At 38.4% G+C, this 21173-nt stretch overlaps 1 protein-coding gene across 1 annotated transcript; it reads right to left on the bottom strand.

The window, feature by feature from the left end:
• POU1F1 (POU class 1 homeobox 1) lies at positions 1-14685 on the bottom strand. The gene is made up of 7 exons (XM_052704020.1): positions 13481-14685; positions 11200-11349; positions 9965-10082; positions 8220-8461; positions 5929-6093; positions 4431-4491; positions 1-1869 (listed from the first exon to the last, which is right to left on the bottom strand). Exons 1-7 carry the CDS (start codon positions 13620-13622, stop codon positions 1656-1658), a joined length of 1092 nt encoding a protein of 363 aa, XP_052559980.1. The 5' UTR covers positions 13623-14685; the 3' UTR covers positions 1-1655.
• Positions 14686-21173: the final 6488 nt, after the last annotated feature.

Raw genomic sequence — 21173 nt, 5'->3', positions numbered from 1 at the left:
ATTATTTAGACATTTTCTAAATCATCAGGTCTATTTAATGGAAAAATAAAATTTATCAGGCCATTACTGCTTACTTGTACTCACTTAATTCCAGTCCTGGGAAAAGTGTAAAATACATATATGATAATGGGCTATTTAATAACAACAAGCAGGGTTGATGAGATGGCTTGATAATCTGTCCCTGGTGAGTACTAAAGTCCTTAATTTAGTTTCTTGGTGTCTGGCTTTCTGATAGGTGGAGCTCTGGCACTGTCACTGGTTTTTGTTAGCTTATTGTCGTGGGGTTGTTTTGTAAGTTTTTATTGTTCTTTTTTGCCTGATTTTCTCTCCAGGCTACAGGATGACAAGGGGTTATTCTCAGTTGTTGGGGTGTAAGAGAGAGTGGGAATATACAGTACAGTAAATGCTTTGGCTACTTGTTTCAAAGCAAAAAAGCCTTGTTTTTTCACTTAATACACTCTCTCATTTAAGTGTGTCCACAAAAGGATTTAATCTTAAAAAAATGTAACGCGGAGAAAGTCTGAAGTAATAATTAAGTGATCATTCCCTACTTTTTCCCATCAAGCCATAAACTCTTAATGCAATAGCTAAACCTACCCAAACCAAACCTTAAGGCATGCAATGAATTGGCAGGAACTACCTTTTATAACTAGCATTAGAAAATGTCACTTGAACTTAGCACCTGTTTAAGGCAGTGGTACACTGAAACCAAGAACATGTGAGGAGCCATGTTGACGTCTCAGTATTGGTAAGCTTATTCTACCATAAATAAAGACAGTAGCTATGGCACATCTTTCATATCTTCAATTTGAAAAGACCCAAGACTACTTGAAGTAGTTCAGTCGGAGATGTACAGCATCTGTGATCTTGTCCCTGAATATCAGCCAGTTTTTGGAAGGCAGCTTTACAGTCCTCATCTCACATTCCTCTACTGCCTTCCTGGATCACTCACATTCACTGACAGTCCTCCAGGATCCCATCGTTGGCCATAAATAGATACTCAACACTGTCAACACTGCAAGCTTAGGATCACTTCTTCATGTTCTCCTCTTCCTCGAAGTTCTAACTTCTTTTTGATGTTTAATTTAGTGAACTCAGTGCTCAATGCTGGGGGTGGGACCATGTAATGTGCCTAATGGCTCATCATCTCATAAGGGTTAGCTCAGTTAGATAGCTAGATGGGCTGGGGGTATGGCACGTATGTAGACAGGCTGAGGCAAAAATCTTTCATGAGCTACAGCTGCTGACACAAGCACTGTAACCTTTCTTCATGAGTAACACAAAGGATTTGTTTCCTCATGCTTAGGGTACCTACAGTGGGGATTCCCTGTTAATCATTCAGTACAATGCAGACTGTGAGGGCACAGCATAGGGAAACTGCAACTACGTGTGCTATTTCTAAAGCATTTCTGGTTGAGTGATGCCTAATAGCTTCCTTGAATTTAGGCCTTCAACACTTCAGGTATATGCAATAGCATTTTTTTCTTCAACATTTTACAGTGAAATCCGGCCTTCTATACCAAATTGCATCAGAAGCTGTCTAGCTTGTAAAGGAATCAAGTGTTTTACCATTTTTTTGTTTTGTTTTGTTTTTTAAGCAACAAAGTTCTTAAAATATAGCAAAACAGAAATCCACAGCTACATGTGGAAAAGCTTTACCGGCACTCGTGGTGCTCCTTGATAATAGAACTAAAGGCATTCTGATGCAGACTTGTCTTCACTCTTTTTTCCCTTTGTCTTCTGTTGCAAAACCAAACTCTCACAACTTCTTTCTCAAGGTTAAGCCCCTCAGCCATCCTCATGATTTCCTGAGAAGAAGGTTTGCTTTGTTCTCCAAAGTGCCTCTCCAGGGCTTCTTTGGCAGCAATACTGGATAAAGAGACAAAATATCACTTTTAGGAACTTTTCTGACACATTCAGGCTTTTTTTGTAGTACTTCTGGAAATCAGAGATGACAACAGCACTTTTTAGCAGTTATGTTTTCTAAAAATCAAATATCTGCTATAACCTGTTCTCAGTCAGCAATGACTAAAGTTGAACAGTACCAAAAAAAAAAGGTAAAGTAAGATTATTATCTTTGCGTAGTGTCAGATGGAATTTGCTTCCTATTTTTGTTAATATGTTCTCAGAAATGAAAGTATCTGCAACATTTTTACATTGCCACAACAGGACACAACCAAAGTTGGCTTAAGCAGTAGCTGTAATTTCTTCGGACACAAGAGGGCACTTTCTGCATTATAGTGGAAATAATGTGCAAACGTGTGAAATACCTGCTGGAGTTCCTGTTATTTCAAATGTAGTATGTTGGTGGTCTTTCATTTATGTGTGCATTTTGCAATATTTAGCAACATTGCCCAAACCAGCTAATTAATAGCGTAATGTTCTACATGCACAGAGATGTATAGATACCTTACTGAGAGAGCCTGGAGAAGGTTCTGGGGAGACCTGGTAGCAGCCTTTCATTATCTAAAGCAGGATTGTAAGAAAGAAGGAGGCAGACTCTTTTGCAGGGCCTGTTGTGATATGACAAGGGGAAATGGTTTCAAACTAAAAGAGCAGAGACTTAGACTGGACGTAAGGAAAAGGTGTTTTATAATAAGGGTTGTGAGCCTGAAACAGGTTGCCCAGTGAGAAGGTGGATGCCCCATCCATGAGGACACTCAAGGTCAAGCTGGTTGGGGCTCTGAGTGCCTGATCAAGCTGTCCATTGCAGGACAGTTGCACTGGATGGCCTTTAAGGATCCATTCCAACTCAAACCATTCTGTGATTCTACGATTATTTTTTTACTGAAAGTTTTTTAAACTTCTAATAACAATAGAAAATTAAATGCCTTCCACAGCTGTAAATTACCAGGTCCTTCAAGTCCTCAAACTGATGTGCTATACGCCTTCAAAGAAATAGTAAACATTTTATAGGTTTTAATATACTGGGTATAGTCCTGAGCTTCCACTCAGTGGTCTGTGCACTTGACAGTCTGCCATATTTAATAGCCTTAGTGTAATGAGGATAGATATAAAAGCAGAAATAATAATAAGCTTGATTTCCTCAGCAGTTGTGATAAAACAAGAACAGCAAATCCTATAGTGTTAGTGGAAAAATCTTCAGGAGGCTTCTCTAGATCTTGGGAAACACCTGAACAGAGTTGCTCTGAAATCACAGCTATGTAGGTCATAGTGGGTAAGGGCCTGGCACAGTCCTTTCTCACTTAAAGAGAAGCTGAGGATGGCCTTCCATGAGTAAAGTTTTGTCCCTAGTGAGGTGCTGTGATTAGCAAATGAGCAATGAAACGTTTTACATTCCCTGTTCACTCCTAGCTGAGAAGCATCCTCTTCTGGATCTAGTTTGAAAGACAGAAATAATTCATATCTTCATTTTATTTCTTATATCAAAGGCAATATAATTCAAAAAAGCAAAGCTCAAGTTGAATATGTAAGAGAAGAAAGTATGAGTTGTCACTGTGGGGCTCAGATTGAGTGGCTACAGAGCAGCCTTTATCTCTGGGAGATGGCATTGCACAGAGGATGTGATTGCTATTCAAAGAACAGGCACTTTGCTGCAAGAGGTAGAGCCTCGCAGTGCTAAGTTTGCACCCTAAAGTGGCCAAATCCCCTTTCTATGGAAGAATGCTGCAGCTACTTGGAGGCCCCCCCTTGAGTGAATTCTTCTTCACCAACAATTACAAGAGTCTAGGATACTGAAAAGAAAATGGTGTACCTCACCATCTCTTGTATCATGTTCTTTGTTTTCCTTATTTGGTAATTGTATTTCTATTATTAATCACCAGCCTACTTAATTTCTGTATGGATTTGAGGCTAGACAGGTGGTAGGTGTTGGCTACCTGAGATGAAAAAAATAACGGGAGAAGAAAGTTCCCTAGCAACTCAACTCTCTCTCTCTCTCTCTTTTTTTTTTTTTTTTTTTCATACAGCTCAAGAAAATGCTTCCTTAGGAACTCTAAGAAATTAAGGAATCCAGCAGCAGAGAACAGAGGTGGAGATCCACTATCACCTGTAAAATATGCCCTCAGATGTCCCAGATATTAATTTCCCGGAAAATCATGCAAGTTCATTTGAAATGATGTAGAACTTTCCATAAACAAAACAAAAACAAACAAACAAACAAACAAACAAGGGTGGCCTGCACTTATTTCCTATATCAAAGTTGTAAAACTGGGTCAGAATCGGAATGTTTTTTCACATGAAAGTATGTTGTCATATTTTGAAAAGTCTCTAATGGGGAAATGTGTTGTACTTGGAGCCCATTGGGTTTCATAGGGAGGTGTGTTTTTATTTTCACTGAAATGTTTCAAAATAGTTTATCCTTCATTAGCTATTCACAAATAGAAAACAATGCTTTGATTTCAACCCCCCAAAATGAAACCTCTTAGCTAAAAGCATTTCTAACATGTAACCCCATAAATATGTATAACCTTATGGTGGTTCTGCGCTTCCTCTTCCTCTCGTTCATACCAACTTTTTCATTGTATAAAGCTGTATTAAAAACAAAACAAACAAAAACAAAAGAGCAGTTAACTTCCACAGGGGATGGAAACTGCGTGCAGTCATCACTGGAAAAAAAAAATTTGCCTTTGTTTGAAGACAGAAGAAAGTGTAACAGGTAATACTACTGAATAAGGAGAATAAGTATAGCTCTGCACCACAGAGTTATACTTTTTACTTTAAGAGTCTTGGTCATTTCAACTCCAGCTGAAAATGGTTATAAGCAAAAGCAGCATGCCAGTGGTAAAGCTGCAATAGCACTGGCTCTGCTTCTATGCCCACGTACATGGGGAGATGTGTCACTCCACTGATTTTACATACTTTCCTCATCATTAGCAGCAGGATGCAACCTGGATCCATTTCCATACCCATCAGCTATCTCACTGTCTTCAGAAATACAGCTCTGCCTTCCATCCCATTTATTCATCCCCCCCGCCCTTGCTTTCTAGAGCAAGGTTGCTTTTCCTTACTGTGCAGCTTACGCCTTCACCAGTGCTAACAAAGTCAGCAGCTGCTACACACTGCAAACACCTTACAAGTAATTCTTACAGTGTGCTGACCACATTAGGAGAGTTTCTGGTTTCATTTGGTTCAAAGGAAACTGAACTGCATGGCAGAAGCAGCTGCTTAACAGTGTTTCCTACTGCTGAATATAATGGCAAATCCAAAAGCCAGTATTAAATCTCTTTCTTCCTGTTCTGGGTGAGTGCTGCACAGCGGCAGACCGGGTTTTCTCGGTCACCTCCAGGCATGCCACTTCCCCTCATCTCAATTCAGTCTCAGTGAATTCAGATGAAAAGGCTGTCCCTTAAAATGACCTGTTTCCTTTATATCAGCCAACCTGTTCCCAATCAGCTTAGCCCAGGGAACCTCAGAACTCTCTACTCATAGAAATTAACTGGGCAAAAGGAAGGGAATCCTCTAGCAGCAAAAAGATCACATTAAAAAAAAATAATCCCTATGCCATACTATTCTTCTTCAGGGCTTTAAAGAGCACTGCCTCAGCTGAACATGAATTCTGCACCCCATGCCCACATCTTAAATGCTAGGCACTTGAAGGAAGTCCTCTGCTAGTGAACAAATCCAGTTCAGTGCTGCATGGGCTGCCCTGCAGATCCTAAAGTAGAGGTAATGACTATGAGTACAGGAATGGAACTAGCTCACTGCAATAAGACTGAAGAAAAAGACTTCCAGCAAGCAAGTGGTGTTTCTGCAGTTCTGTAGTCTCCATGCCTTATAGTTTTGCCCCTCCAAATATTTTTTGCTCACCCAAAAAAACCAAAATTTAATACATGCCATCAACACACCTTAATATCTAAAGCTAGTGAAGCAAAACTCTCAGTTTATGGAAGGCACATATTAGTCCTTCAAAGTATTTATAGGATTGTGATCTACTTGCAGTAAATACGTAGAGGATTTCAATTGTACCTCCCACTTGTTCTGCTTCTTCCAGCCACTTGGACAGTATTGATTTCAGTTTGCATGCATTCTTAAAGCTCAGCTGCAAGTTTTCAAAGCGGCAAATGGTAGTTTGACTGAATTCGGAGCCGTGCACAGCAGCCAGTGCTTCACCAACGTTGGTTTGTGTATAACCTGTCAAAATTAAGAGGAAAAAGTCACTCCAGATCTTTCTACAGAAGGTGACCGTTCTTGAGCCACTGAGTCCTTCATTGTGGACTCTTAGGAACCTGGTGTTCCTGTGGTGCATGCACTCAGCACTGGTAAGGCCACACCTCAAGTATTGTGTTCAGTTTTGGACCTTTCACTACAAGTCTTTGAGGCTCTGGAGTGTGTCCAGAGAAGGGCAGCAAAGCTGGTGTGGGGTGGTGTGGGGTTTGCAGCACAAGTCTTATGGGGAGCAGCTGAGGGAACTGGGATTGTTCAGTCTGGAGGAGAGGAGACTCAGGGGAGACCTTATCACTCTCTACAGTTGCTTGAAAAGAGGTGGTGGCTTGGTGGGAGTTGGCCTGTTCTCCCAGGTAACAGCAATAGGACAAGAGGTAACGTTCTCATGTTGCACCAGGAAAGGTTCAGGTTGGCTGTTACGGAAAATCTATTCTCAGAAAGAGAGATCAGGTGATGGCACAGGCTGCTTAGGGAGGTGGTGGAGTCACCATCTGTGGAAGAGTCCAAGAATCATGTGGATGTGGCACCGAGGGACATAGTGGGCACAGTGGGGATGGGTTGGTGCTTGGACTGGGTGATCTTGGTGTTTCCAGCCTTAGAGATTCTATGATTCTGTGATCATTTTGTAGAGGTCCTGGGCTGACTTTCATTTCACCTTAGGCTGTGCCCAGCCTTCTGCTGATTTCATAAGTTTTACATCTCTGTGATTAGGGATCTCAGAAATATCCAGATCCCATACATTTCTGTAAGTGATGCGGTGGCATTAAGCTACTCCTTGTCAGCCCTGCTGGTCTCCTGTTATCTGTGTGGTCTGCTGGTCTCCTGTGTTCTGGTGGCTGTACTTCACTAACAGGCACTGAGGACCCCATTCAGTGCACCAATCAATCTGTCTTGTCTTCCTGCCTACCTACATGTGAGCCAGGATGGGTACAATCTTTTTAGATGCCAAATATCTCACAGGGCTCCTTTTTGCTTCCCGTTTGACTGCACTAACTGTGTTTCTCGGTCCCAGATCCACAGCCCATTTTAACTCTGTCTTCTCTCATAAAATTCAACCTCAGATCAGTTTTCCTCTGCAAATTACATTTTTCCCACTAACACAGTAAGCTCAGCCTCACCACCTCTGAGCCATTTGTTTACATCAGTGCAACTTTTGCTCCCTCACAAATTACTGCATCAAGATGCAGTAATAATTATAGTGATTAATAGTGTGGGGTCCAGATAATCTTTCCTGTGCTGCATTTGACACTAAATACACGATATACAACAAAACTACCTAGGTTACAGATTTTATTTTAAAATATAAATTTCTGCTTTTGTTCTTATTTTTATACTGCAAAGTGGAACACAAGCGATTTCTAGTGGTTGAGATAAGGCATAGGTATCTGTAACAAACATGTAAACCTTTTTTCACATTTATAAAGGTGATTTTTTGTAGAAGGATGCCCTAAAATTGTAATGATACAATATAATTTTATAAGCAATAACATCAAAATTGTAGTATTTTGTTTGGAGTACCCAATATTCAGCTCACCAGAGACCCACCAATGCAGTTCATCTCACATCATCCTTGCTATTTATCAGGCAGCATCTGGTGCTGTGGCACCAGAAAATAAAACAGGAAGAAAAGTTTCCTTCTGGTGTGAAATATTTGCCACGGATGTCATCCATCTTGCATACTGAAGTGACACTGCACCACCTTGTGTGATGGAGCACTTCATGGGGAAAGGAATGGGTACAAAAGATCAGCTCATGGGCTGCTCTCAGCTGCAGAAAATCTGAAACTATATGAAATAACATACCTGCTACTGAATGGAACTTAGTGAACAAGAATAAATTTTGTTTGCTCTTGTGAACAAGACAAATAATTCATAAAGAAGGAATATTTAAAGTTACTTTTGTCGCACTAAGATGCTAAAAGCTGACATTTATTAATTCTTCACAAGTTTTCTAGGAATGGAGAAAGTTAGTCAGACCAGGAGGATTAAAGTTATGATGAGACAAGTGCATGGCCCAGACCATAAAATATTTAGAAATAATAGGTATCTCCTTGGAAATTTTCAGCCTTTTGTTGGCTGGCTAAAAGCACATACCGAGTTTAATTCTCCGCAGTTTGAATTCATTAGCAAATTTCTCCAGTTCCCTGATTTCAGGGGAATCCATGTCGACGGGCTCTTCCACAGACTTGCTTTTCCTGCGGAATTCCTGCTTGAAGTCTGAAGCTGTGGGATCATCACTGAGGAGGGTCTGGTGCATGGGTGTGAAGCTGTGGCCCAGGGCACAAGAGCTGGCACTCAGGGCATGCTCAGGGAACTTATAAAGGCAAGGAGTCAGGCTACCTGAGCAAAACCCAAAAGAAAACTAAATATTAGTTATTCTGCAACACTATTAAAAATGTGCCTTTGTAATCTCATAGCCAAAGATTGTAATATTTTTTTTCGTAACATGTGAAAGGCTATGCAAGAGAGATGATAAGGATCTTCCACAAGGCCCAGTCTTTCTCTTGTCCCCTTATACAAAAGCAGAACAACATCTACTTTCTCATACCACAGCCATCGCATTGCATGCGCAAATTGTGACATAATCAAATTAGATGGCAGTCCAGATTCCAACAAACACTAATCCAGACATGATGTCCAGACCAGATACTATGTAGGTCAATCTGAATGTAATGCCTCCTATTTATTTCCACGGACACTGTAACAGAGCAATAACACTACTTGGTAGAGCAAATTCTCAGTTACAAGATACTAGTTTTCAGCATAGTCACCTCCGTTAGCTATGCATTTTCTCCAGTGATGAACAATAGCCTCTATGTCAAACTAATAGAAATCTGCACCAGCAGAAGTGACCCACTATTTCACAGCTGCTCTGATGATGTCATTGCTAGGAAAATGTTGTCTATGCAGCCCATCTTCCATCAGCCCAAACAGATGTAAGTCAAAAGACTCCAAATGCAGACCATCCAGAACATGCCTTGTCTTTCATGTCACTGTCCCTACTGCTGAAATGTACCACCCACTGCCTCACTGTGCTCACATCCACTGTTTGATCTTCATCAACATTCAGCAAGCATTGATGAATGCCAGTGTGTGCCATTTTTTCCACATGGAAAAATTCAGTGTCACACTTTTCCTTCATATGAACTTCCATGTCAGATATCACTTATTAGACTTTCCCTCTGCTGCCATCTATCACCTGGTGGGAAGGTTCAGCCTCTACTGCCATACCATCAACATCTGCTTCTGACATCATGGGCCAACGTAATAAAACAGGAGACATTACTTTCAGAACAGTCCTTATGTTTTGGTAAGGTTTAGGTAAGGTTTAATATAAGATTTTTTTTTTAGGAAAACCCAGAGAAAAACAATGACCATTCTAGCTTAAAAATATATTGCTTAAGGATAAAGCTACCTTGTGCTACTTTTTGTTCATGTTTATCAATCTTAACAAGGAGATTCAGTCAGAGTGAAAGCTCTTTTTTTTGCTAGGTATTGCACCTATATAGAAAGAATTTCTAAGCTGAAGGAGATAAAGCATACTTATTAGGAAGAAAGTAGAAGTATGAAACCTCCTTAGTGTTACCTGAAATGAATGATAACGTCTAAGTCCCCAGGAAATCCTCAATTTTCTAAATGACACAAACATTGGCAGCAGAACTCAGAGCTTCATTAGCAACCCCTCCACATTCCTCCTCTACTTGTTTTCTTTACTGCTCTGATAGCTGTCTTTAGTATTAGAGGTTCTACCCCATTGGAATACATTATACATTTCGCACAGGAAATCCACGAAAGAGATGTTTCCAAGGAATAAGGAAATACAAGAAAAAGAGAAAGACTTGCTTTGCAAAGTGCTGACACCATTTACTACATTGGGATGTGGCATGCTGCATGTTTGTAAGATGCGACTCTGGGAGAGACTTGCTGATAGCATCTCTGGAGTTGCAGGCTTGATGCCTAGAGACAAAGAAGGATATTAAAGGAAAGAAAGGAGTAAGATGAAGATGCATTTATTTTGGAACAAAACAAAATAAACTTCTGAGCAATACCTGTTTTTAATATCTATTTTTTAATACCTATGGATTTTACCTGGGGATCTGAACAATGCAACAGATGTGAATTTATCCATGAGATGAGAACTTCTGAATATTTGCACTACTCTCTGTCTCTAAGAAGTCCCTATGCAGATATATTCATTCATGCTGATTTACTGTAGTATTTTCATCAATCTTAAGTGAAATCAAACATGGAGTTTGATCTGGATTATCTTCAAGTAACATTTATCTTCTGGGTTGCATGTTAATTTGGCTCTAGACACTGTTTCACTGAAGGCTACTTAAATTGCGCAGAGTAACTTCATTTAGCCTAGGATGTGACTGGGATGCTAGCATACCTTTAAATGTAAAAATACATGATCATCTGTATGAATGTAATTTATACTGCCTTATAGGACTTGGAAAATCATACACTGACTGAAAGTGTTTCTGGCTTTAAAGGCTATCCCAATGTCTTTAAATTAGTAAAAATTATAAGAATAAGAAAATAACTTTCAATTGTAGCTCTCTGTTTCTAACCTTGATCCTAAATTTTGTTGGAATTAAATACAGGTTAGTGCTCATTGGTACTACTTACTATGATTCTATACACACTATGTCATCTTAGAATATTTGCCTTGATCTTCATGACAGAAATATGGCAGCTAAAAGTAGCTTCAGCAAACATTGTGTAGATTCATTGCTTTGCCTTTTCTCATTCGATTCTGGTATTTGGAGACAAAAGAAATAGTAGGCTCCAGGACCATAGATATTGGTAACAACCCCATATATCAGATAAGTCATTCCTAATCCCTCAAAAGGAAAAGTGGACATAGGTAAGTGAAAAAAGCATCACTGTCCCCGTCTTAAAGAAAGAAGTAAGACACAGAGTGATGTGCTGAATCCTACTTTGCTAACCTCTTTTGTAGCGCCTTAACTCCAGTCCTGTCTTTAAGCAACTCTTTTGAACTTATTCATCTAAAGGAGAGCTGACCAAACTCATTATGCTAATAGTTCATTCAGTTGAGGCTGCCTCTTACCTGTCATCACCCCATAGGTAGAGGGTTGATTTCCATAGTGACAGGAGGGCACAGAGTAGTGAAGTCCTGCTGACACGTTTCCCGAAGTCATCACAGCAAAATGGAGTTGGGAACATTTAGGAGTTTGTATCAAAGACAAAACAGACGGGACTGGTAAGAAAACGCATGAGGATTCAAGATACATCCTTTCAGTTCAGAGGTAGACAGTATCCTTGTATCTAGCTCTCCTGTAAACATTAACTCTAGGACATAACCATCTGGCAATCTCTGGGAAGAGAAAGTCAGCAGTTTATAGATCAGTAAGATGAAGAGATAGGTATTTCAGGTCTATGCTCAGTAACCTCCCAGTACCTGACGAATCAGACAATTTTTTGTTCAGTGCAAAATACATAGTTGTGTTCCTTGTGTAAGTAGGCAGTAAAAATATACAGTGCCCTGTAACAACTGTTGTAAAGAGTAACATTGTAAATTCATATTTGTGAACGTGAAAACCTGAACTTCAGAGCACACATTCGACGTGTTCAGAGCAATATGATTAATTAAGGATTAGTGCCTGTTTTTTAGAACAGTGATCAGAACTGTAAAATGCCATTTACACATTTACGCATACAAATGCTACTGGAACAGTCATACCTGTACAACTGTAAGTTCATCCAAAAGAGAGATTGAATTAATAATACCCATGCATGCTGAGCAACACAACATTTCTTTTGAAATAATATCTAGGAGTTTACTTGTAGGTATTTGTTTTTCTATTGTTATTTCATAATCCATAATCAATATAATTGTTATGCTTAAAAATTGCCGTTTTCAACTGACTAATAAAGATTTAATACAAGGTAGGGAGGAAGATGCTATTTGAATTTAATAGTATCAACTGCAGAGAGGATACTGCAGAATATTAGTTTATGATATAGCATAATTCTTGAACATAAGTATACTCTATTTAAGAATACAGGATTATTACACGCCGTTTAATGAATTTCTACATTTAAGTTACGTCATTATTCAAAATTCTCCCGTTTCTACTCTTTTGCACAAGTTTGCTTTATCTGTTTCCACCAAAATGTTATTATTTAATGCAATTTCTGGATCCACATATAAAATTCCGTAAGCTTGCTCATTGTAAATGGCACCCTCAGTCACTTCTGTTCTCAGATGGTCACCTGCTAGATGTGAGGCTGTGAAGAGAATTCTACTGATAACAGTGGTCCCTGAGTTTTAACTACACAGTATGGAAAACCTAAAACACACCTGTGAATGTTTTTTGTAGCTCTACCAGTCACCACATATATTTTTTGTAGTTCAAGATGGATAAATAAACAATCTAGAAAATACTGCTATGACACAGATAAGTTATTATGGCCTCCAAAAAAAAATTAATTCTGTTATTCCCTACTACAGCCACTATCCAACAATTGTGTTAGGATATTTTGAGCTTCGTGCCTGGAGAATGAGATTGCATTATGTATTACTGATGCTCAGTTTTCACTATTTACATGCTTTTTCATATTGTTAAAATATTTTATTTCCGATGCACTTCAGCAAACTGATTCTTTTTGGGATTTTGAGTAAAGCTCTTACCTTACCTTGATGTAGATTCAAATAAAGCAAAGCTATTTATATTCCTGAGAGTTTTTAGTAGCTTCTATATTGCGGAATACCACTTCTGAAGATCTGAGGCTGAAAAAAAACTCTCTCCCTGTCTCTGACAGTTTATTGTTTAAATGCAATTATTTGGATTATTCACACAAACAAAAATTTCCAAAATGTAGATGAGATTTCTGTCACCAGTTTTGAACATTAGATGTTATTTTATTCAGGAGGTAATTAGGGTTTTTTTCCCCTCTTCTTGGAAGCCCTCACAATTAATACTACACCTGTTTTAAATGTGTTTTCTGTCTAAAGTAATTTATGTCATCAAAATTTGTGGTTGCACAGAAAACAAACTTTTAATTATTTACATGACATCACTGAAGACTATGTAGGCACACAAAAATGTCAGCATTAAACCTGTTCTGAGTTATTGTAATGACAGCTGACTTTAGCCTAATATTCTAATAAGCTGGGAGAAAGCTAAAATTTGACTGAAAGGCAAACATTTAGAGTGTTCCTGATTTACACACGATGCAGCTTTATGAAAATGCTTCCACTCTGAAGTAGTTTCAGACTCACATAACACCGATATCAAACACTTCAAATATCATAAAACTTGATGCACACATATCTAAAAGCACTACAAATGAGCGTTACAGAGAGCAATATCATTTTTAAAAAGTACCTGTGGAGACAACACTGGTCGCATGGTTAGAAACGGGCAGGCACTCTGCTGCGCTGTGATGCATTATCAGAGGCAGGGAGGGAGAAGAGTCAGAATTCAAGGGTACAAAATTGTCGGATGAAGCAAACGCTTGGCAAGTCATGCCCTCAAACAGGTGAAAGGCAAAGAGCCACCCTTCCCCGTTTTCTAACTGATCAGGTCCTGATCGATTAATGGCAGCTCCAACTCTATTCCAGTGTTTGCACTTGTATATACATATACAGAAGGACTCCAGAGAACAGGGAGGTCGTGTGCAGGTATTTATACCACTAGAAAATCCCTTTATCCATTTTAATGTTCTTTTCCCAGCAATATTGCTGTCCTGCTATAGAGCCTCCTTCCTTCCCACACAAACACAATACATGTCCAATTAGCGGGGGAGAAGAAGAGGGAAACCAGAGACATGATTTGACAAATATATTCAATTAGGTCTTTTGTAAAGAACAATGACCAGAAAAAAAATATATAAAAACTTTGTCTCCAAAGTCGGTAGCCATCAGACAGGTACGTTTAATACTAAGTAGGTTTCCACAGTTAACACCTGCCCCCAGAATCTCATCCATACAATTGTGTGGAAGACAACCTGGCTGAGAGCTCAATCAAAAGTCTGCAGAAGTCAAGAGTCATAGCAAAATACTCCAAGGTTAACTTAATTCCCAGCAGTTACGCGTTGATCACTTGTCTTGTCATACAAGTATAAACAGGAGATGCACAATATGAGCAGAGGAAGCTGCTGAGAAGATAGCTTTACTTAAGCAAGATCTGCTAAATATTTATCTAACGTAAACTCTTGAAAAAGCCCATAGTAATACATAAAATTCATTTACAACTCCTATTGTTAATTTATATTGCCACTGCATCTACAGTCTCATCCAGAATGTTCTAGCCTTTATTGTACTAGATAATGAGTAAAAGCAGAACATTTTTTTAAAAAATAAATCACTGTTTCAATAATTTGCTATCATGAGACTGGAATGACTTCAGAATAGTGAAGAGCATTCATATTAACCTGTAAATGATGAAAAATCACTGCAGTACCCCAGAGTCACATATTGTATGTGTATGACAGGCTAAAAAAAGATGAAGCAGATGGTCCATTTCATTTCATTTATTGTTTAGGAGGTAAAATGCACTGATTTGAATTATTTTCTTGTACTTTTTTTTTTTTTTTTTTTTTTTTTTTTAACTACAGATAGTCAGAACATAAAGATGGCAATACCTTGAGTGTAAGCCTTCTTTAGTATTCCAAACTGGTTCAAATACCTGAATTAGGATTCTGCTGGAACAGACTTCACATATGTTGCGTAGGAGAGAAAATATATTTTATTGGGTTTTTCATTTTTTTTTTTCAGGTAGAATTCTTGATATTATCTTTAAATGTATTTTTTGAAAGGCTGTGTTTATGAGTGCTGAGAAATTTCAGAATTATAGCATATAGCTAATCACATATGTGATTTAGCAGTGGTGAAGCTATGTTTATAACCACTATCCACGTATGCACTTCTACATTTCAAAATTTACAAAAACTTTGAAGTAATAATAATGACATTATGGAAGATAATGCCAACAAATGAAATGTCATTTGTATTAGTTTGGGCTTGGCTCTATGCATATTTAAGTCTGCGGACTGATGAGCACATTGACTAATGAATGAGAACTGAGCCTTAAAGTCTAGCATTTCATTCAGCTGAGCATGTATTTGAAACACATGAAATTTTCAGATCAGGGCATTGCACAGAAGGAAACTAAGGCAAAGTCAACAGCGCTGACATTGTTTTTAACACCTTACAAATAGTTCTGAAATAGTATTTCCCTCTTATGACATAAATAATTTCTTAGCTCCAATGGTAGATCTTGGCACACTTACCAAAATGCTATACATAACAGAAAGTCTATAAACTGTAAAATTTCTGCTGGAAGCTCACAGATAAATGCAGAGAAGCTGTGGCTTGTAGCCAGGTGAAAGATGGAGCTCACTGCCAGATTTCATTTCTTCTTGAGATCAGGAGACCTACTCAGTCTTTGATCTTTAGAGACATGCAGAGCTTGTTAGGTGTCAGCAGCTTCACGAGGGGTATTGATCCACAGAAACTTGGAAAAAGGAAGTACGCACAACCACCAATCTTGAGAAACTGAACTTATCATTAGAGCAAGTAAAGAGTTGTTTTGTAACATCAACCCAAACACCTTCTCAAATAAATTTGCCATTTCACCACAGTGTTGTGTACCATAATGTGGAATTACTTTCATTTCTATAATGTGTTTACGTCACATTGCATACTTCTCGCTACATCCAACAACTTGCTTATTTTTATTTTAATTTCTTCATTAAGATTGTGCCGTTAGTCATATTTTCTTTAGTTATTTGATGGCATTTTTGAGATTCCTGAATAGCTAGACTAGATATTTGACAAATTTTACATTCATCAGACAGAGCAATAGAAGTCACTTCCTACAAAAATAGAACCTCTCTTAAAGCTTTACTACAGTTCTCTGTTGCTGTAACTGTGAAGTCTGTTACTATTTTTTGTTCTGCCAAGAAGAATCCCTTGATGGTGAAGCCCTAACGTGTTAGCCATGCTCAGCTGTTTTGTTGATTTCAGATTCACTTAAACGAAATTACTCTATGACTCTGTAATTTCATCGTAAGCTTTAAATTCTCCCTGACAGAAGATGTATTTTGCCAGCATTTGCTGTTCCTAGCCCATCTCCTATCTGGATCTGCAGTAACAGATACTCTTCTGATAGTTTAAGGAGGTCATGGGATCACACAGATCTGAAAAGGGCCTCCTGACTGCCACACTGACATTTCAGAAAACTGTGCCAGGGTTTTGCCCAATGACATCACAGGAAGTGTCCAAGACCAGACTGGGTGATGCTCTGTGTAACGTGGTCTAGTGGAAGTGTTTCTGCTCATGGCAGGAAAGTAAGAAAAAGATTGTCTTCAGGATCTCTTCCAACACAAATCACTCTGTGATTCTAAGATACTCAGTTCTGGCCAGAAGAATCATAGAATCATAGAATCACCGAGGTTAGAAAAGACCTACAGAATCATCCAGATCAACATCCATCTATCACCAATAGTTCTCACTAAACTATGTCCCTCAACAGAACGTCTAAATGTTCCTTGAACATGCTAATAATAAGCAAAAGGGGTGATATAGGGCTCTTCTCCTGTGTCAAAAAGGAAGAAGAGTTTGGGGCTGGGAAGTACCAAGATTCAACTGAGAGCAGTTTCTCCCCTCTGACTACACTCATGGAAGACCCAAGCTCTTCCAGGCTGGTAGAACACAAATTGAAGACACAGAGTCATGGTTTTTAGTTTGATTTTCAATCTTAATCTCACAGGACTGCAAAGACTTCCCGAAGCACACTCTTTTCTTCTCAGAATTATCAGGATGTGACAACTATATACAGTCTTAGAGCAGAAACACCCTATCTCACTTCATTATATCACTTACATCTGTCTGTTCTCCAAACTGCATTTTTTGGACAGATCTCAAGGTGAAAGATAGAACTGTATGAATTACTACTATCCTCGCAAATCTGAAACAGCATCTGAATCTCAGCACTCAGCAACAAGTTTGGGAAGATCATGGAAACTTAAATGAATGTGTCCTTTTCTGGTAAGATAGTACTTAATAAATAAGAAAGGCTTCACTGGACAATCCAAAATGGACAGCATAATATACCTGGAAGTCATTATCACCCAGAGAAACTTTCGTTTACGAGTTGTCATCAAGGATTTAAAAATGCAAGAATTATTCAGCTGTTTCAGACCTGCAGCCACCAACCAAAAGAGTTTTTCTCTTCCTCACCCTTTGTTACACTTACGATGTCATAAAAACATGAAGGTAGGGTTCTGCCCTGAGACAGACCTCATTCTCCAACAGGATTTTGGTAAGACATTGGTACATATACCAGTAAAGCCCATCTGCACTATTCTGAATCTGCAGTTGAAATTAATCTTCTGAGTGGCTATTATTTCTATAAGGAGCACTAGAGAAAATAAAGATTTTAATGACAAGCATCTTTTACCCTGTCCATTATGGGATAATACAGAAATCACCTTCATTTATTTCCTTAAATGATCTTTAATGTTTACTTCATGACAGAAGACTGGTTTTTTTCCCCTTGTAGCTATTCCTGACTGGATCTCAAAATATTGAAGAGAGCTTTCAGAAGCCCTTTAAAGTTTATGTTTAGACAGAATTACGTCATTTGTTTTCATGGTAGAAAGGTTGTTTCACGTGATTTTCTCAGCTCAGAGGTAGCTTTTCTTCTGTAAATTCTCAGGACTGGCTATCAGAAAAAGCTCCATCATTTTGCTTCAGAGGAGCACAGTTTCTCTGGGCCCAAGAGACAGACACATGCTGATTAACATCGTGGAGTTTCTTCCTCACCTTTGCCAAGCACTGCATCATTGCAAAGGAAACCAGACAAGTGTGGGTCTCAGCAGCATCATTCATTCTTTTGTTTTCTTGGGTCTCCAGGACCTCCTACTGAATAATATACACATGTTGGAAACTCCTCTTTAGTTGCCCGGAGAACATGCATAACTACAAATACCTTCAAGGAGAAAATGCTAACAACTGATGTTTCTACGTGATGTGGAATCTACCTGTAAATCCTGCCTGCTTTAACCGCCTAAGGGAGCCTGTTGGAAATTCTGTACTACAGAAAAACTTCAGATATAAGGCTTGTTTAAACTAAGAGCTTGTAGAGCTGGAAGTCTCTGCAAACATAATCACAATACTACTGAGCTTGAAACATGATCCTTTAAAATAATCACCTATGTGCACATTTACACTATGGAGAGGCATACATTTACACATATCAACAATGCATTCCTGAAAAACTCCGTTTCTTAGAAAAGTAACCTTCACTGCTGCTTTTCCTATCCCTGTGTCCACTCAGGAACTGTAAACACTTGGCCTCTGGGCTTTCTGCTTGCAGAATGAGGAATGCCAATGGTAGGTGCTGTCAGTGTGAGATGGAAGTACTGAGCGTCACCAGAAAGGTGAGCCTGTGATAGATTTCAGCATACCTTAGGTTGTAAGCATTTAATATATCAGAATACAGACAAACTTCAGTGATATAAACACATATACTTAGCATTTTTGACAGATTTTTATACTTTCAGTAGTTTACAACTCCTCTATAGTTCTACAAGTTTACACAGCACTTCCCCAGAATTTTACTATCCAGAAAGATCTTTTACTGAAATCACTATATACATGTGTGCCATTAAGATACTAAATAGAAAGAAGGCTACCATAGATTCAAGGTTTACTTCCTACACAGTAAAGGAGAAAGACATCTCTAAGTACAAACCCTGTGCACAGGAAAAGAAAGATCTTCTAAAATGTCAATTGACTGTCAGTGTACACGCCATGGATGGTTTCATCCACAGACGATGAGGAATAAGGATTACAAATTATCATGGAAGACACTTTCCCATGGACTAGCACAAAGCAATTCACTTCTAAAGATACATAGAAGGCTTATCAGGTCTTGCTGCCAAATTCTGGCTCACTGGAGTCTGAGTGAAAAACATGTGTAATTGCATTACAGCAAACAATAGCCTTAAAGACCAATTTAAAGCAAGCGAGGTGACTAGCTAAAGAGCAAAAAGAAAGTAAGATTATTTGTTTCTCCAAGCCACCTGTCCTTACATTAGTGCATCCCCACTGAAAAGATCCTCTGAACGTGCGGCACAGGCAGGATCTGTTACCTACAGGGAGCGGCGGTGTTCCCACGGCTCTCAGAGAACAACTGAACACTGCTAGGGAGCATCCTAATCTACATTTAGGCTGGCAGATAAGACATGCAAACTTAAATAACACAGATTCACAAGTTCCACTGGTATGCTCTGTGCTCCCAGTTAGTCTAATATATTACACATATTGCACACAGGTTACTGCAGAGAGAGACCCTGCAGCTGCATGGCAGTGAATTGTAGAATCGTAGAATGACTTGGGTTGGAAGGGACCTCAGGGATCATCATGTTCCAACCCCACTGCTACAGGCAGGGTTTCCAGCCCCTAAATCAAGTACTAAATCAGATTGTCAGCCCATGTCCCTTACACTGTAATTTCAGTGAAAGTAGTGTGGCAACAGGCTACAAACTGCCAGGACTGGACCCAGCCAGAGGACTAATACCAGCCATCAGTTTAGCCAAGTATGTGCAAAAGAAGATATAGTTAACATCTCTAATAATTAATGTACTACCACTAGTAAAAATTTAACATTTGTTAAAGGCCAAGTTTAGATTTCAGATATATAATGGTTGACTCATTTTCAGTTAATTCAGAACTGCATCCAACTTCCTCTTCAGTAGCAAAATTCTATCTTTCCAAGTAGTTTTTAATTTGATAAGTTTTTCAAGTTATTCTTTTCCAAGTGACCTTTTTCTAATTTTCTTACATCATTTTGGAAAGCATGCCTGTAATACCAGGAAGCTTTTATCATGTAAACCAGGCCTTTGCTACGGTATGTAGATCATTAGTCTTTTCCCAGTGTCGTATTTTGTATTACAAAACATTGTATCCTTGTAAAATAAGATTTATTAAGTATAACACTTTTTTAAATTTATAAGTAATTTACATATATACTTATACATAAATATGTTACTTTTATATGTATCCAAATAAATACAAAACATTGTTTTCACAAAAGCTTTTGTGAATACAAACATGCATTGAATATAGTAGATACCTACATCTGTGCCTGCTGGACAGTAAAATGATTGTAAAAACCCTAACATTTAAAAGATATACAGCATAGAAATGAATTCTAACCACTTGTACTTTAGTGTCTCCTAATATATCCCAAAATGCTTTAGTACAAATGAGACATTTATATGTCCCCTGCTTCTCAGTTTATATATCACTAGCAAAACAGTTTCTTCCCAGATACAAAGTTAATAATAAAAAAGGCAGAAAGTGAAAAAAAAAAAATTCAGCACAACAAACAAAGAAAAAAACACACGCTCAAAATAAAAAATACACCAAACAAGAACAATAAATGATGAAGAATTGATCATGTCTAGGTTTGAAATGCTATAGACATGTCCCTTTATCCCCTGAAGAGACAAAGCAACCAAGTGCAAAGGGGCTAGCTGAAGCACATTTGAGCAAACTATGTATTTTAAATGAGTCAGAAGTAACAGAGGAAGCTTGGCAGAATAAATCTGCTAGCCCAGATCCCTGAATTAGTTAAACTCTCTCCAGAAAGTGCTTTGGACCCATTATATACCCCATATCTATCATCCAAGTATCTACTGATGCAGTACTGCAACTCATCAAACATTACTTAAGTCTCAAGACCATGTCATCTAATCTAATCTCTGCAGCTTCACTATAAATTAGTCCATTTATATTTAAATATTACAGGCTCTATTAGAAAAGCTGTGGTTTAATCGTCGGTACAAAGCTTTCCTCTATCCAAAGTGCACAGATCTACTGAAGAGAACTTTTTTCAGTAACTAGTATTATATTATGTTTTTGAGTTGTAAATAATGAGAACAAACAAATCCCCAGGTATTTATCTCAAAATAATTTTTCACCTCACAGATCTCCAAAACAAAAACCAAATATTTTTAATAATGAGAGAAGGAACTGAAGACTAGCATCACTATCTTGATAGGATTTCA

The sequence above is a fragment of the Tympanuchus pallidicinctus genome, unplaced genomic scaffold (genome assembly GCF_026119805.1).
Source record: "Tympanuchus pallidicinctus isolate F22 unplaced genomic scaffold, pur_lepc_1.0 scaffold10, whole genome shotgun sequence".
NCBI lineage: Eukaryota > Metazoa > Chordata > Aves > Galliformes > Phasianidae > Tympanuchus > Tympanuchus pallidicinctus.
Note: the sequence above shows the minus strand (reverse complement) of the source record. Positions and strands in the feature narration are given on the sequence as shown.

Excerpts from the sequence above, each read along its gene's own strand:
- POU1F1 (XM_052704020.1), bottom strand. The coding sequence starts at position 13,622 with ATGACTTGCCAAGCGTTTGCTTCATCCGACAATTTTGTACCCTTGAAT. Across the intron at positions 10,083-11,199 it reads TACCTATGGGGTGATGACAG|GCATCAAGCCTGCAACTCCA; the intron begins GTAAGAGGCAGC and ends CTTTGTCTCTAG. Across the intron at positions 8,462-9,964 it reads GTCAGCACTTTGCAAAGCAA|CCTGACTCCTTGCCTTTATA; the intron begins GTCTTTCTCTTT and ends TTGCTCAGGTAG.